A 14,296-nucleotide genomic window follows, 5' to 3' on the forward strand; every position below is an offset into this window, starting at 1 on the left:
TTTAAAAAACATATATATGTATATGATAATCCTTGGGTGGAATGTGTAGACTTCACTACGTTTATCTCGTTTCTCAAAGCCTGAATTTGAATGCTCCCCCACGCTGCTCTTTCCTTCGTGTCTTCTGCCCAATGAGTGCTGAGACTGAAACAGCTTTCAATAACAAGACATCTGGTCAATGTCCATTATTGTTGATCTGCTCTAACTCAATATGCCTAGCCAAGATTTTTTATTGAATATTTATAAAATGTCTTTCAAGCTGAAGCTGTGCACTGTTTAAAAGTCAGTCAGTAATTGTGTCGATTGGTAAAAAGGACTTCCTAAATTAGCTTGTGAAAGCAAAAATGTTTTGTAGTTGAATAACTGGGCGCCCCTCATACATCCTAAAGATCAAAATGTAAGTCCATTGAGCTGCTAACTAGTGAACTACAGTGTTTCCAGGACTGTAGGAGAAAAATGAACACTGAAGACAGCGTTTACTGAATGAGTTTGTAGGGACAATGGATCAGTACTAAGAATACTAAAAACATTTCTTCTTAACCCTGCAGTTTGATAATTGCCATCCAAATGAGGTTTTGCACACTGATAGCAACACTACACACGTTATATGTAATACTATGTGTACTGTATTGTTAATAAATATATGATAGGTAGACATTACAAACAACTGTACATCCATTTAGTGTAAACCAGCCCGCACAGACAGGGTGTTCACTTCAAACCACAACAGAAAGTACAATAAAAGTATGAAGAGTCAAAATGGTGATCCGATTTGCCACATTTTTACAAATGGATACGCAAGTACTGGCTAGCTTCAGAATAGACGTGTGTGGTCTAGATTAGACATGAGCGTTCCGAAAAATAAGGCAGCTAAAACTGTCCTACGGGATCCCGAGGAACAGGTTCAACTGCTCCCTGCCTGCTTCCAGGAATTCTGCCATAAATCACATGATCAAAAAGAGGCAACAATAAAATAGTCTTTGCTTAGAAGGTCTAGTGGTGGTGATTTAGGCAAGACAGGTCGTTAAAGAGAGTATAAAGACTGTGTCACTGCTGGACAGAAACAGGGCAATGCTATAATTATAGCGAAACAGGCTGTGATTACCAGATAACATGTTTTAAACATCAGCCAAAACCACTGTGCAGTTCCGTACTGTCTGGAATAGAAAACATTGTTTTCTGCAAAGTAATGGAATGCAACCATTGGAGGGTGGGGGGCTGTGGTTCCCTCAGGACTATTTATTCTAAACTATTGGCCAAAGGGCATGTGGGCTTGTTAACTGTAAATAGTCTGTTAAATTGACAGGACAAGATCCAAGTAAGAACAGATTTGCATGAACATCAGACAGAAATGACCACAGAAAAGAGAAATTAAGGCATAAAGTCAAAAGTATTTTCCCTGTGGGGTTTGCCTTCACCCTTGTGTGCAGCCTCTGGAAAACAGCTTAACGGACCAAGTGAATGTGAGTTTTGACAACTCTGAAAAATAAAAAACGTTACATTTGAAATTTCCTTTTGGCATTGCAAGTTCAAAATAAAGTAGGAAAGGGATCGTTGATCAGCATTTTTATAAAAGAATATAGTTAAAAAGAGGCACATTGGCAATTTATCACTTCGATGATACTATGTAGAGTCCCAAGTATTTTACCCTCCTTTAACCTGCCAACGCATATTTCGTATTTGGATTACAGCACGATACATACAGATATATCGGTATACAATGCAAAGACGTTTTTTAACAGACATAGGAGGACCAGCCGCTGACTGGCTCGGTGGCTGGAGCGGGTTATAGAACTGCAGCAAGAAGACAATCACAGGGGCTGAATCTAAATACCAGCATCACCGTCAGAACAATTCATTAACCCCAAACAAAACAAATGCCGTCGCGTTACGAACAAACCCCAAACGATGCATGTCGCACACATTAACAGCGCTGAGTTCTACTTACGAGATGAGAAGCTCCCATGAAATGTCCAGGCAGATAAACAACCACGGTGTAATCAAACGGGAACAAAACGCGTTTAGAAAAACTGCTTTATCCAGACGTGGCGACGACAGAGTTTTATTTATTTATTTATTTGTTACTTTGAAGAAGCGCGTGTTTCGAAGTGCGCTCACAGTCTACTGCTGCTGTGCTCTCCCTGTACAAACAGTCGCGCTGACTGCTGTGCCGCGCCGCGTGCTCCCGTAGTGGAGACACGGTGAAACCCGAGAGGAGATGATGTCACGCTCCGGATGTAAAGAAAGCAAGGTGGCGAGTGGCGCTTTCATTCTCCCCTCCCAACAGACTCCCAGCCTGAGCAAACAGGGGGTGTGCGCAGACACACAGACGGTGCAGCTACAGAGTGACGACCGTGTCCTGAAATAAATATAACTCTACTTTACTGTACACAAGTGTTATTTTTTAGCTCAAAGGTTTCAGCAAGGTTAACCAAGTTGAATAGAATACTTCTGAAGACCCGGATTAACACACAGAATAGAATGAAATTTATTATATGTGAAGTGCCATGAAAACCAGGAAGTACAATATGCCAATAATACTATATCACATTTTAGTGCTTCCCAGTTGTAGATATAACTATAATCCCTAATGATATAACACCTTCTACTGCAGGTTTACACCTCTGAGAACGTAATGAAGAAAACAGAAGCACATTTAAAGATAGTAATATGCCAGAATAAATTAAGAGTTTTCATGACTTTACATGGGGCTGGGATAAGCAAGGAAAATGGCTTAATAAATGAAGAAATTATTCTTTTTAGAGCTGCAAGGATTCATTAATTTATCAGCTGGTCCATCAAACCGAAATCAGCAATTGACTTTGACTTGATCAGGGAATGAAGTCAGTTTAATGAAAAAAGACTTTTCAGTGTGTACCCTGTCACATGTTGTTTACAAATTTCTTATCTCCTCCACTTGTGGAAGGAATGCAAAAATTTTTGGAGACAACCCCATAAGCCATTAATAACACAACCTCAAAAAGGAACTTACACTATATACCAGATTTCAACATACTCCCTTCCGCCATTATTTACTTGGGATTGTATCCAGGCAGGCCAACGATTTGCAAAACATAAACTTGAGATTTATCTCCTTAGTGATTTTGAGCATTTAACGCTTTAAGTATGAATGTGGGTAGCTGCACCTCCCTCAGATCATACTTCAGCAAGTCCCAACAAAGTGCCCTAAAGAAAAATTGACTGTTACTGGGCTTTAAAGGCTCACTACGAATGCATTTTGGGTCATCTTGATAAAGTGGTGGTAATTTTCCTATAAAACATTGAGGCTACGTTGTAAAGAATTGTAATACTCTGTCTTAGTTCTCCAATCTTGCCCATCCCAGTTACTGGAGCTGTGCTATCTGGTTGGGGCTTGTTAATCTCAATAGGATGAATCTAGAGAAAGAAGTGAATATCAAGTAGGTTCAGCAGGGAGCCTGAAGCTATTGAAGACATGAAAGCCTGGACAATGACCTCAGTACCAACCTAGAAGCCAGCAGCTTCTCCACTCATCAGCCTGCTGGGTGCAGTCAATGGTGCAGGAAGACCCCCAGAGAGAGGCTGCTTTTCTCTCACTGCTCCCCTCCTTGAATACTTCTAAAGACTGTACAGTACCCCTCAAAGTCACTGAGTTTTTACAAAAGCTACATGCAAATTCTACATGCCGTTTTTACATTTATAAAACCCAGTAAACATATAATACATCCACACCATTAGTAATAAAGCATATGAACCTCCCTGACCAGCCCCATTACATAAATAATTCAACATGCTTCCTTATGAAGATGGGGGTGCACTGAAACATTTACTCCTTCAGCTATCCTCAGTTCTCCTGGGAGGCCCCTCCCATGCTATCATTTGGTGCCAAGGGATATGGCCACCACCTGGGGTACAGGCTGGACACCAGAACCCGAAAGAAGGGCGAAGTAAAAAGTATCTGGAGGACATGTGATATGATATTTAGTGACCCTATCCATGAAAGATGAATCCACGGCAAATGAGGAGATTGTGCTCAAACAACCAAAAAAGGTGTCAGAGGGGAAAGTCATAGCAAGCTGTTCAGCCATCTGTGTATATGCTGTTTGTTACCACAGGGGAGTATGTTTTTTTTAAATCCAGGATAACTGGATCAACATTTGCTGTCAGGGTCCCAAACAACAGTCTACTGTTCTAAAGAAAATTCTTTCCACTGACAAGCCCTGCACATTGTTATAAAAGACAACAGCACGTGCACATCTGAGCCTCACAACACCCATGTTGTCTTTAACAGCCAAGTTCTAACAAAGAGCTTTTCTTACTCATTGTAAGTTGGGACATCAACAAGGTAATTAAAAAGTAAATGTCACCACAGCCACCAAGCCATCCTAAAGTACCTCAAACATACATCTTTCAGGATGGGTTTACAGTCACAAATGGTGCAACTTCACCTCTTAATCTGTTACTCTTTAAACCTGTAGAACATTTCTTCTGATTGCAACTATAGGCTATTAGCTTTTATTTTCTTCTTATGAAACATGTCATGCTCAAACTTAACAGTAGTAAAAACCAAAGCATAGTCCTCATACCAGTACATTTGACATTCAGTGGGAGTGGGATTCCTGATTACTCCTCCAATCTGTTTGGACTATACCAAGGTCATTCAAACGCTTTTTCATCTTAACCCAAAACCTAACCACTCCTCATTTTAATGGCTGCCCAACCATTAAGCTTTATGACAAATTGAGAATAACATAATGTGCAAGCTCAGATCTGTTCATGTTATGACAGTAGAGTGGTTTGGCTCCAACGCTCCTGTCTGGCTGTCAAAGCTGAGGCCCTTGTAAAGCAACAATGCACTGTGTGTGAAGGCAGGTTTGAACAATTGCAACACCTGTGCAACATAATGCAATCCAGTACAAAAGAACTGCAACATACTACCCTTAAAGTTAAAATTTTGTTTGGACTGTAATGACACAGTGGTTTATTATTGATTTTATGGTAAAGAGCAACAGACAATTTCATGCACAAAGCTTTATAAATACTAAGTGTAAATACCTGAAAAGCATATAGCATGCTGTGCTAATGCACTGGCACTGTTTCTAGTTGTAAAAAGCAGTAAAGCAAAAGCTATAGAAAACCTTATCCTGTACCTTGCACCAATTATTAAAGAGCATTAGAGTGTTTCTTTTCAGCTACAGCTTGCACTAGAGGCTTTATCTGGTTCTCAGCTGACAGATGCCAAGGAGAAGCTTTCAGACTCATTAACTGCCCACACAGAGTTAGAGAGAGACGGGAAGGGAGAGGGAATTGCTAAGTGTTCACATGTTTGTCGACTCTCAGAGGATCCTCTTCTACCTGCCCACTCGCTCTCGTCTCTGGCTCTCTGCTCTTCCACCTACACTATCTCCTTTGTCATTGAGGCACGTGTTAATACCTACTGGTGTTCTAAACAGCTGCACATTTGGCGGCTGCAAGCAACAGTAGCCGGGGGTTCATGATGAAGAAGGCAGTCAGAATCAGAGCAATTGCCAGCGCTCTGCAGGAGCCTCTGTTCCAACTGGGTGATAGCGAAAGAATTCTGCATGCATAAACAGTCCCATTATCAGCTTGTATTCTGGGAGATGTGAGAACATGGCCTGAAATGTCCACCCTCTTGGAGTGTTGCTGGGGGTAGGCTGGGGGTGTCTCCTGCTCCAGTAATTAGCTGTGTATGTCAAATGAGGCTGAAAAACAACAATGGACTCCTGGGTGCCTAGGCCATCACATCAAGACACACAAGTCCAAGATCTAGTCACTCCAGTGACATCAGTGAATTGGAAAAAACATTTTGACTTGTGGAGGTGACAGCTTTAAAAAATGAACTTTATTATGCCAAAGGATCACATGCATTCAAATACACACGTTTTATTCTGAAAGTGATTTCTGCATTGATTCATTGGAAATGCCTTTAAAACATTCAAATGACTTCTAGTTAACATTATAACATGGTAGGACATTCTCCAGGGGAGATACCAGCCATGCTTGATGCAATCTTACATAGTCTTCAAAGAACAGAGCAATAGCGCTGCACCTTCGTGGTAGAGACAAAATTTATGAATAGGATTTACATCTTTCATAAACATTGAAATGAAAGTTAATCTTTCACAACACCAACCATGTCAACATCAAAATTCACAATTCGTTCACAATCCACAGACTGTAAAGATGCTAAAGACAGATAAGAAGCTGCACTTATAACTAATTTTCAAATGGATTATAGTAGATTTTAAGGAAGAGATCATGTGTTTACACTTGCACACTGAAGAAAAGACTAATTAGAAAAAGATCAAAATTAATGCGGCTAATTTTACAGAGACTAACAAAATCAACCAATCAATGAGGAAGTCAAACTTCTAGTGCCCCAGGCTGCCAGGAAGTATAGGAGTGCTTAATCCTCTCATGAATTACACCTATCCACTGACCATAATTACATGAACCAGCCAAAATCATGACACTAATGTCACAGTGGAAATCAATGGATAGTATCAAGGATTTGTCTCATACAAAAGTAGATGCGTAAGTTAGTGGGACAGGCAATTTGCAGCCCTGGGTTTAAAACAATATGCTCAAAACACAACAATAATGATGAAAAAGACTGGAAGGAATATTAGCCCTGCAGATCAGTGAACCCACAGGGACAATAACTGTGGTGAGTGACATTAAGGAAGGTCAACATGAGGACAGAGGGTTGGACAGACTTGCTTCACTACTCAGGCTGCTTTGTGAGCTTTGGCAGCATCGACAATCACAAATTCCAAACTTTGCAAGTTAAAACACTGCTATGCATTCGCTATGCATTCTAGTATGACTGCTTCCTGGCCAGGCTTGATTTTTATAGTTTTATATCAGCAAAGACTACTGGGGCTTCCAAAGCTAGTCATTCTAGAAATATTTATAGATGCTTACATCTCAAATAACATAACTCACAGAGTCAGTCTGTCAGACAGGCAACTAAACAACAGAGGTAATTATTTGGTTATGAATAATTTATACCTCAACACTAAAACCATTGAGCATGCACAGCATCAATCTATGGGCTTCAGAATGATGAGACAAATGTTCTACTGCTTCTGCTAAAAAAAGATACATTTTATAAAGTTATAAATGCTAAGCTCTCTAAAGCAAGAGGAGGTGTTGTATACAATATTACAAGGCAATTACACAGGAATTTGCATCTCTACACTATACCATTGTCCCTTTGTTAGCACATAGATAACTTAACTGCAGACACTCCTTTCACACAGTGATCAGGCTGAAACACAGTAAAAAACACTGCTGTACCTCAGGAAAGGACTCATTTCTGGCCATTTCTATAGGAGACTTGGAATTGAAATTTAAGCAGTATTAACTCCCTGAGCAAAACACCTCAAGTGTACAGAGAAAACTGAAAGTGAGACTTTGCTGGCCATTTTACAATACAGTACACGTTAATGTGCAGTAATCTGTAAAGGACCTATACCCTGTAGTCGCAGACCAATTTATTTAATACATCAAGCTACAACTAAAGCTTACAAATCGAGTTTCCTGCAACTTTTCAACTTTATGAATGCATTGGAGAATGTAGGAGTTTGTCTGTTAACTTTCTTGAGTTAGAAGTAACACTTTATATTTATTTGTCATATTTATTACATAAACTGATCATAAAAACAACTTTTGTTTTCTTACTTATTGATCAGTAGTTTCTATTTTTTTATTGTCTTGGTTAAGGGGAAGTTATTTTCCTTTCTTTTACTTTTCACACTGAGAGCAGCTGTAACAAGGCAACACAATTTGCCTTTATGATCAAAAAAGTTGTTGAATCTTGAATCTTAAATCTTGAATCAACCTCGTCCACATACAGTCCATAGGAAATCTCCATGACCAAATATTCACAGATCAATATAGAGTATAACAATGGAGCAAAACAGGGTAGCAGATGCCAAAGCTCATTCTACCAGCTCATTTCCCTCCTGACATTACACTTTTAAAGATTAATTACAAAGGAGCTTTGAGATGCAGAACTGTCACACAGCAAAACAGCAAAAGGGCTGAGAACAAAGTTATGAATGTAATAAATTGTGCTACTTGGGGTAATGCCTGTCTGCATGCAACAAAAGATTCGTTTTGTGTCTTTTCGCAAAATAACACTGATCTCCCTTGCAAAATAAACAACAGCATTATTTCCTCAGTGAATGATTCCAGATCTACATCAGATTTAAAATACCAGGAGAACAATTTCCTGGCTGCAAAGGCCTTTTTCCCTCGCTTCCTTTACTACTAAAGGACTGGGTAAAATCTGTGTAATAAGTCTACTATGACGGCTGTTAAAGGACTTGAAAACCATCACAAATGTTTCTCCACTTAAAGGCGGAAGTTCTACAGTGGTGACTTGTTTCATAGCCAAGCTAACATGACTAGTCAGTGAGAATAAAGCACTAAAAGGGTAAATAATTAAAGTTAGTCACAGCCCCAAAATTGCTTCAACAAGTGTAAGTATTTATAACCAGTTTAAGGTGAGGTGATTGCCATTTAAGGCTGGATTGATAACCAAAACAGAGCGAGAAAGATGCCGTTACGGTTTTACCTATCTTATAGACATGGATTGAAAGGGGGGATAAAATCTGTCACATACTATCAAAGACACTACAGCAAAGGCTGCTTTCGATCTTTAAGGAGAGGCATAGAGAATACATGTAAAAGTGAAGAGATTGAAATATCTTATCTTTGGATGGTGTGGCTATAGAAAGCAAAAGCTTTTCGCCAGTGCAGTTAATTTGGATTGGAACGCAATCCAACAGCACACATGTTACATATTTTGCTGTTAGTATGAAACTTTAATCAGCATGTTGATTTCTTCAATACAAACAACAACAACAGTATATCATTAAAATGTGTATAATGTTAGTATTTAGAATGCAACTGGATCACATAAACTGTGACAGCTTTCTTGCCATGCTGTTTTTTTTCCCTGTATTTTACCCACATGTTGAGACGCGGGGTGTTTTATTTCACAAACCTCAAATGTCTGGATTTTACTGCTTTTCTTAGTCTTGGCAATTGTTAATTGATCCATCTTCTTCTAGCTTATTGAGCCTGGGTTGTGAGAAAAATTGTTCAAGTAAAATGGTGGTAGTAGCAGGAAGAGGTTTAATCTACTAACTAGCCTTCAGACGTGCTGAGCATGCTCAGTACGGCAGCCAGAGTGCCAGGCTCCTGCTTTGGCCTACTTCTGATAAAACCAATAATGTCATGGAAAGTTTCTTTGCACTGAGTATGTGTGTGTGTGTCAATCCCACACAGAATGGGTGACAGAGAAGAGTGTGTGCCCTCATTGTAGAAGCAAAATCCAATCTCATCAACCACTGCCACAAACACGATACCACCCCTAGTGTTGCCATTATTGATCCCACCATTATTTAGGCAAAAATTTGGGCATACTGTTGTTGGCCACAACCACAATTGCAGCTGAAGGAAAAATACTTTCATCCCCGATTGACAGAGACATTTGGAGAACATCAGCCTTTAACTGACAACATAATAAAACAAAATCAGGATTTGTTAAGCTCTAGTTCCTCTAGTCGGCAGGCAGAAATAGTTGTAAGCGTGTGTGGACAGACAGGGCAGCGCTGGCTCACTCAGACGTTGGTCCAACTCATTATAGGAGAGATGACCAACAGAAGTGGGTCAGCCATGAGAGTGAAAGACCAAGAAAAAGACAGAATTAGAGGGAGAGGATGTTCATGTATATGTGAGTGTATGATTTCAGAGAATGAATAGAAATTAAAAGAAGAATTTTGTTAAATAAATATGGTTGTTTTCCCCTAAAAGACACACTGCCCATAATCATGAAGGGCAATACTTACGGCATCATGAGAGTTACCATGCAATTACGTGTAAATTTGATAATTGTTATCATAATTGTCTTCAGGCATTTTTTTAACCAGATAAGCTGTTTGGCAGCATAAAAACATTCATCATGTGATATGAATTGTCAAAGAATATCATCTTCAGCCTGCAGCAAAGCAAACAGCAGATGACTAAACCAACATTGTGCTAGAACATATTCCCATTCATGGCTCCAGTAGAGGTGCCTTAATAAACAGCACATAACGTTACTATATTTTATTTTCACATAGGTCCTAAATCTAAATAGACAATTACACCAGATGAATGAAGGAGACAAAAATGTATAATTATTATTCTCAAATTTATTGTGAAATTTATTGTGAAAAAACAAGTTAGGTGGCAGCTGCAGCTCAGGGGGGCGGTTGTAGCTCAGTTGATAAGGCAGTCGCCTACAGACATCAGGGTCATTTGCTCAATCCCCGGTCCCAGCTATATGTCAAAGTGGGCAAGACACTGAACCCACAACAGCCCCTTCCCCTCCCCAGCTGTGCAGTGCCGGTCCAAGCCCGGTAGAAATTGGGGAGGGTTGCGTCAGGAAGGGCATCCGGCGTAAAAACTGTGCCAAATCAACATGCGGACAAAGATCCACTGTGGCAACCCTTAACTCACTGGATAAGCCGAAAGGACAAAAAAAAATAAAAAAAATTGCAGAAACAAGTTAAATTTATCCTGAAAATGAATATAGAAAATTTCTAATATAGAAAATTAAAGCTCTGGGACAAATTGCATCCTAAACAATGTCCTTATGTACTGATTTGAAATCCTATTGTCACAGCCACATAATCCATATTTGAAATGGGGGCAATCAATGCCACTGTAAAACAAGAACTGGGCGTGTGTAGAGGGAAGCACAGCTGGGCAGTCAACCGAATTAGTGATTTCATCCAATGGGAGTTTGCCACATTTGTGTTTTTTTCCTATTGTCACGCATCACATTTCTCACTGCAATCAACAAAGTCCAGTTCTAGGTTTATATTATGCAGTGTATTTGCAAAGTTTAGATTTTTGTTGACATCTTCCTTGAGATGGGGTATAAAATAACCTAAAACAATATCATTTGCTCTATAACAAAAACAAGACTCACTGATGGGAGAAGCCACGTATTTATCTTTGTTACAGGGAGTGTCTCTTCACATGTCAACCGCTGCTGTTGTGTAGATCCAGCTGTTTCACTCAAATCCTCTGAGAAAAATAATAACAAGCTACTTCTGTTGGGGTCCAAATCCTGTTCCTTTACAGTTCAGTACGCCCACAACCAGCAGCAGTCAAGTCCAGTTTATTTATAATACCGGTTGAAGGATGAACAACAACATTAAATAAGCTGCATGACAATTTGTTCAGTGTCAGGCTGACACCCACTCAGGGGTGAGAGTCTTCTGACCAACAGCTGCATGTTTAAGAGACATAAAAGTTCACAAAGGCAATCTATCAACATCCTGACAACAACATAGATTACAAAAAGGGAGGGAATTTCTTGGAGAGAGGAATGAGAGGAAGCAAATTGCATGATTGGTTTTGCTTAGCAGACTAAATTGCAAAATATATTGTAAAAACTACAAAGACTGCCTAATGTTTTTTATTAATGTAACATAAAAACTTCAGAGAACTAAAAGACTAAACTAAAAACTAAATCAATACAAGCAGCTAGTGTACAAACATGAGCAGGGGCTACATGCATTTTTGTCAATTTCAACAAAAATGAAGTTAGCAGAAGAAACGTTCCCTAGTGGACATCACACTATTAAGTACCCAAGGTGAATTACACACAGTCATCCCCCTTTTATTAAGTGAAACGTGTCATTAGATGATGCTACAAGCAAATGGAGAGGGGGGCAATGTGGGGGGCTGTTAGTAAGAGTGGACAGCAATGTCAGGAAAGCACTAACCCACCCCACTCGCACACAAATAAACTCATGATGATACTTTAATATAACTATAGCTACAATAACGCCATGTCTGCTGACCAAAATCCAACACTGCCCTCCAATGGCAACAACAATTAGTTACACTTTTTAATGTAATGTACACAGAACATATAATGTAGCAAACATTTGGGCAAATTTGATTACATGATTACATTTAATAACATTAATCCAATAGGAAGAAGTAAAATAGAATAAAGTACAATAACAATGGGAGAAATGGGTTCTGTTTCCCCAGGTTCAGCAACTACAATTGCTGATCATTTGATGTAAAATCAACTTATTAAACCTATGTCCTGTTTATTGTGTCAGTTTGTGAGAGCTGAGAAATACTAGTAAAACTGGTGTTTGCAATGTAAGAATTAAAGTTACTGGAAGGAGAGAGAGAATTAAAACTTGGTTTATATGTTATGCTACTGGTACGCCCTCTGCTGGGCACTCTTAGCAAACTCAATTACAGCCAGCAGCAGACATCTGGTCTAAATCACTTTGCTTATTTCTCACTTTCAACAGCACCAGTTAGTTATCCCAACAGCTGGAAATGAATGTAAAAGAAAAGCCCTTTCTGAAGATGAGCAACGGAATGTATGCGGGCGTAAATAATTAACCCTTCATCACAGGAGGCCTGGATGATCTCAGTAAATTTATGCATATTCATCAAAGAAATCACAGGGAAAAAGATTTGTGAGAGCAGCTGCTTTACTGTTAAGACTTGCCTGTGTTTAGAAGAGAAGCATTAGAGAAAGACAGAAAAAATTCAAAGCAGAATTTTTGTCAGCTGCCTTTTCCCTCAAATGCAAACATCATATACCATTGCATTGCCTAGATTTATACATACTGTGAGTGTGCGCACAATTATGAAGATACGTGAAAAAAGCTTCAAATTCTTAATGGTTGATATTAAAATGACACTGCAGCAGACTTGACCTATGCAGATTGTGATTATCAATATGAATTATCACATGACATTATGTATGCAAAGACATTGTTTTTTTTTTGGATATGCGTTTTTGCCTTGACAAGTTCCAACTAATGTCAGTCAACCAATGTAACAGTGGTGTTTGGGATTTTATTGTTGCCTGTAGTTTTTGTGTGCTATGCAAGGAAAGCTCATCAAAGCTGGAGATTTGAACCTGTGAAAATGATCACAATTAATCCATTTTCATCTTCCACAGAGGCACAAAAATTATTTATATCAAAGAATAGAAAAATGTTTAAAACTCTATCAGACAATGTCAGAAACTAAACTCTGATCAAAGAATAGCCTAAATTTGTTTTTATTTTAAATAACTTCAATCAATGAAGGAAACCTCAGAATAATTCAGATCAAAGTACCTTTCATCTCTGCTGCACACATAGATGTGCAACACATTCTGCAAATGGCTGCGCTGTAAGAAAATAAAACAACAGCATACTGTATGTCATTCTGACACATACATACACAGAAAACCTTTTTCCAAAAATGTGCCAAATAGTAGTAGCTTAATATCAATTTATATTTTTATTTCCCTCCAGTCCATGCAAAGTCACAACTCTGTGTTCACTAGCAGGTTTTTTTAAGCTGCTTCTGTGGGATCACCAGATTTCCCATCTAGCACATTTCCGCTGTGCTGTCTCTCTGTTTTCAAACAGCCATTCACTGCAATCACGTCCCGATTTTTTAGCAAAACCTGCAGACAATGCCACATTTCCACTTATTATAACATTAATCCCATGGCCACCACCAAATATATAAAAATAACTAGATACCTTTGTCAGAGAGAGGAGAATATTCTTATAAATAAAATGTTTTAACCATGGTGTGTCAAATCAAGACAAAGGAAACATTTCTGTCACCAGGAGCGAAACGCTCTAAAACACTGATGTTGCTCTTTAGACCTTAGCTGGGCCTTGATGTGTGCTACATCAATATCCCAAACAGACAGAAAGGACACGCTGCAACATTGCCAGTGTGTAAAGACCAAATGGCTTACTGCCCAAAGGGTTCCCCAGTCTTTCTGGGTTGGCGTTGGTAAAGTGAAATAGCCTATAACCTATCTAGGGCAACTGTTAGGCCCTTCCTATTTTTTAAACACATGTAAATAGGATTAGAAGACTTCCACTACTCATGGATAATCAAAATTTTATCTAGAGTAGACAGCAAGTACAACAAAAAAATTATCTGTCTATTTTACACTGTCCATTAAACATAAGGATGTCCCTGAATTGAATGAGATAAAAAGTTGAGATATTTTGCAAATAAAATGCAAACTTATTCGCCAAGAACTCTGATTGATTCCCCCTTGTAGAGAAGCACGTTTAACAAAAGAAAACCACTGCACTAACAGGTACCAAACCTATAATTCAAGACCACTTGAAACACCTATGTTCTTTGTGAAACAGAACTGAATGCTTGGTAAAACAGTAAGAAAAAAAGAAATGTCATACCTTGTTAGGTCACAATAGTTGAGGAACAGAAGAAAATCTCTGTA

General features: G+C 38.9%; 1 protein-coding gene across 27 annotated transcripts in view; it reads right to left on the minus strand.

Annotated features, from left to right (window-relative positions):
* LOC137125817 (pleckstrin homology domain-containing family A member 5-like) overlaps positions 1-14,296 on the minus strand; it is a 69,997-nt gene that overhangs the window by 38,221 nt on the left and 17,480 nt on the right. For 17 of the 27 annotated variants that reach the window (XR_010914214.1, XM_067501893.1, XM_067501907.1 and 14 more), the window contains exon 4: positions 14,253-14,291. The exons of 6 other annotated variants lie outside the window; for them this stretch is intronic. Coding sequence is in view for 18 of the 21 variants with exons in the window: in XM_067501893.1 (XP_067357994.1) it covers positions 14,253-14,291 (39 nt within the window). In the remaining 3 variants the exon portion in view is untranslated. 4 more of the 27 variants (XR_010914215.1, XM_067501915.1, XM_067501908.1 and 1 more) reach the window with 4 other exon arrangements.

This window comes from Channa argus, chromosome 4, assembly GCF_033026475.1.
Source record: "Channa argus isolate prfri chromosome 4, Channa argus male v1.0, whole genome shotgun sequence".
Classification (NCBI taxonomy): domain Eukaryota; kingdom Metazoa; phylum Chordata; class Actinopteri; order Anabantiformes; family Channidae; genus Channa; species Channa argus.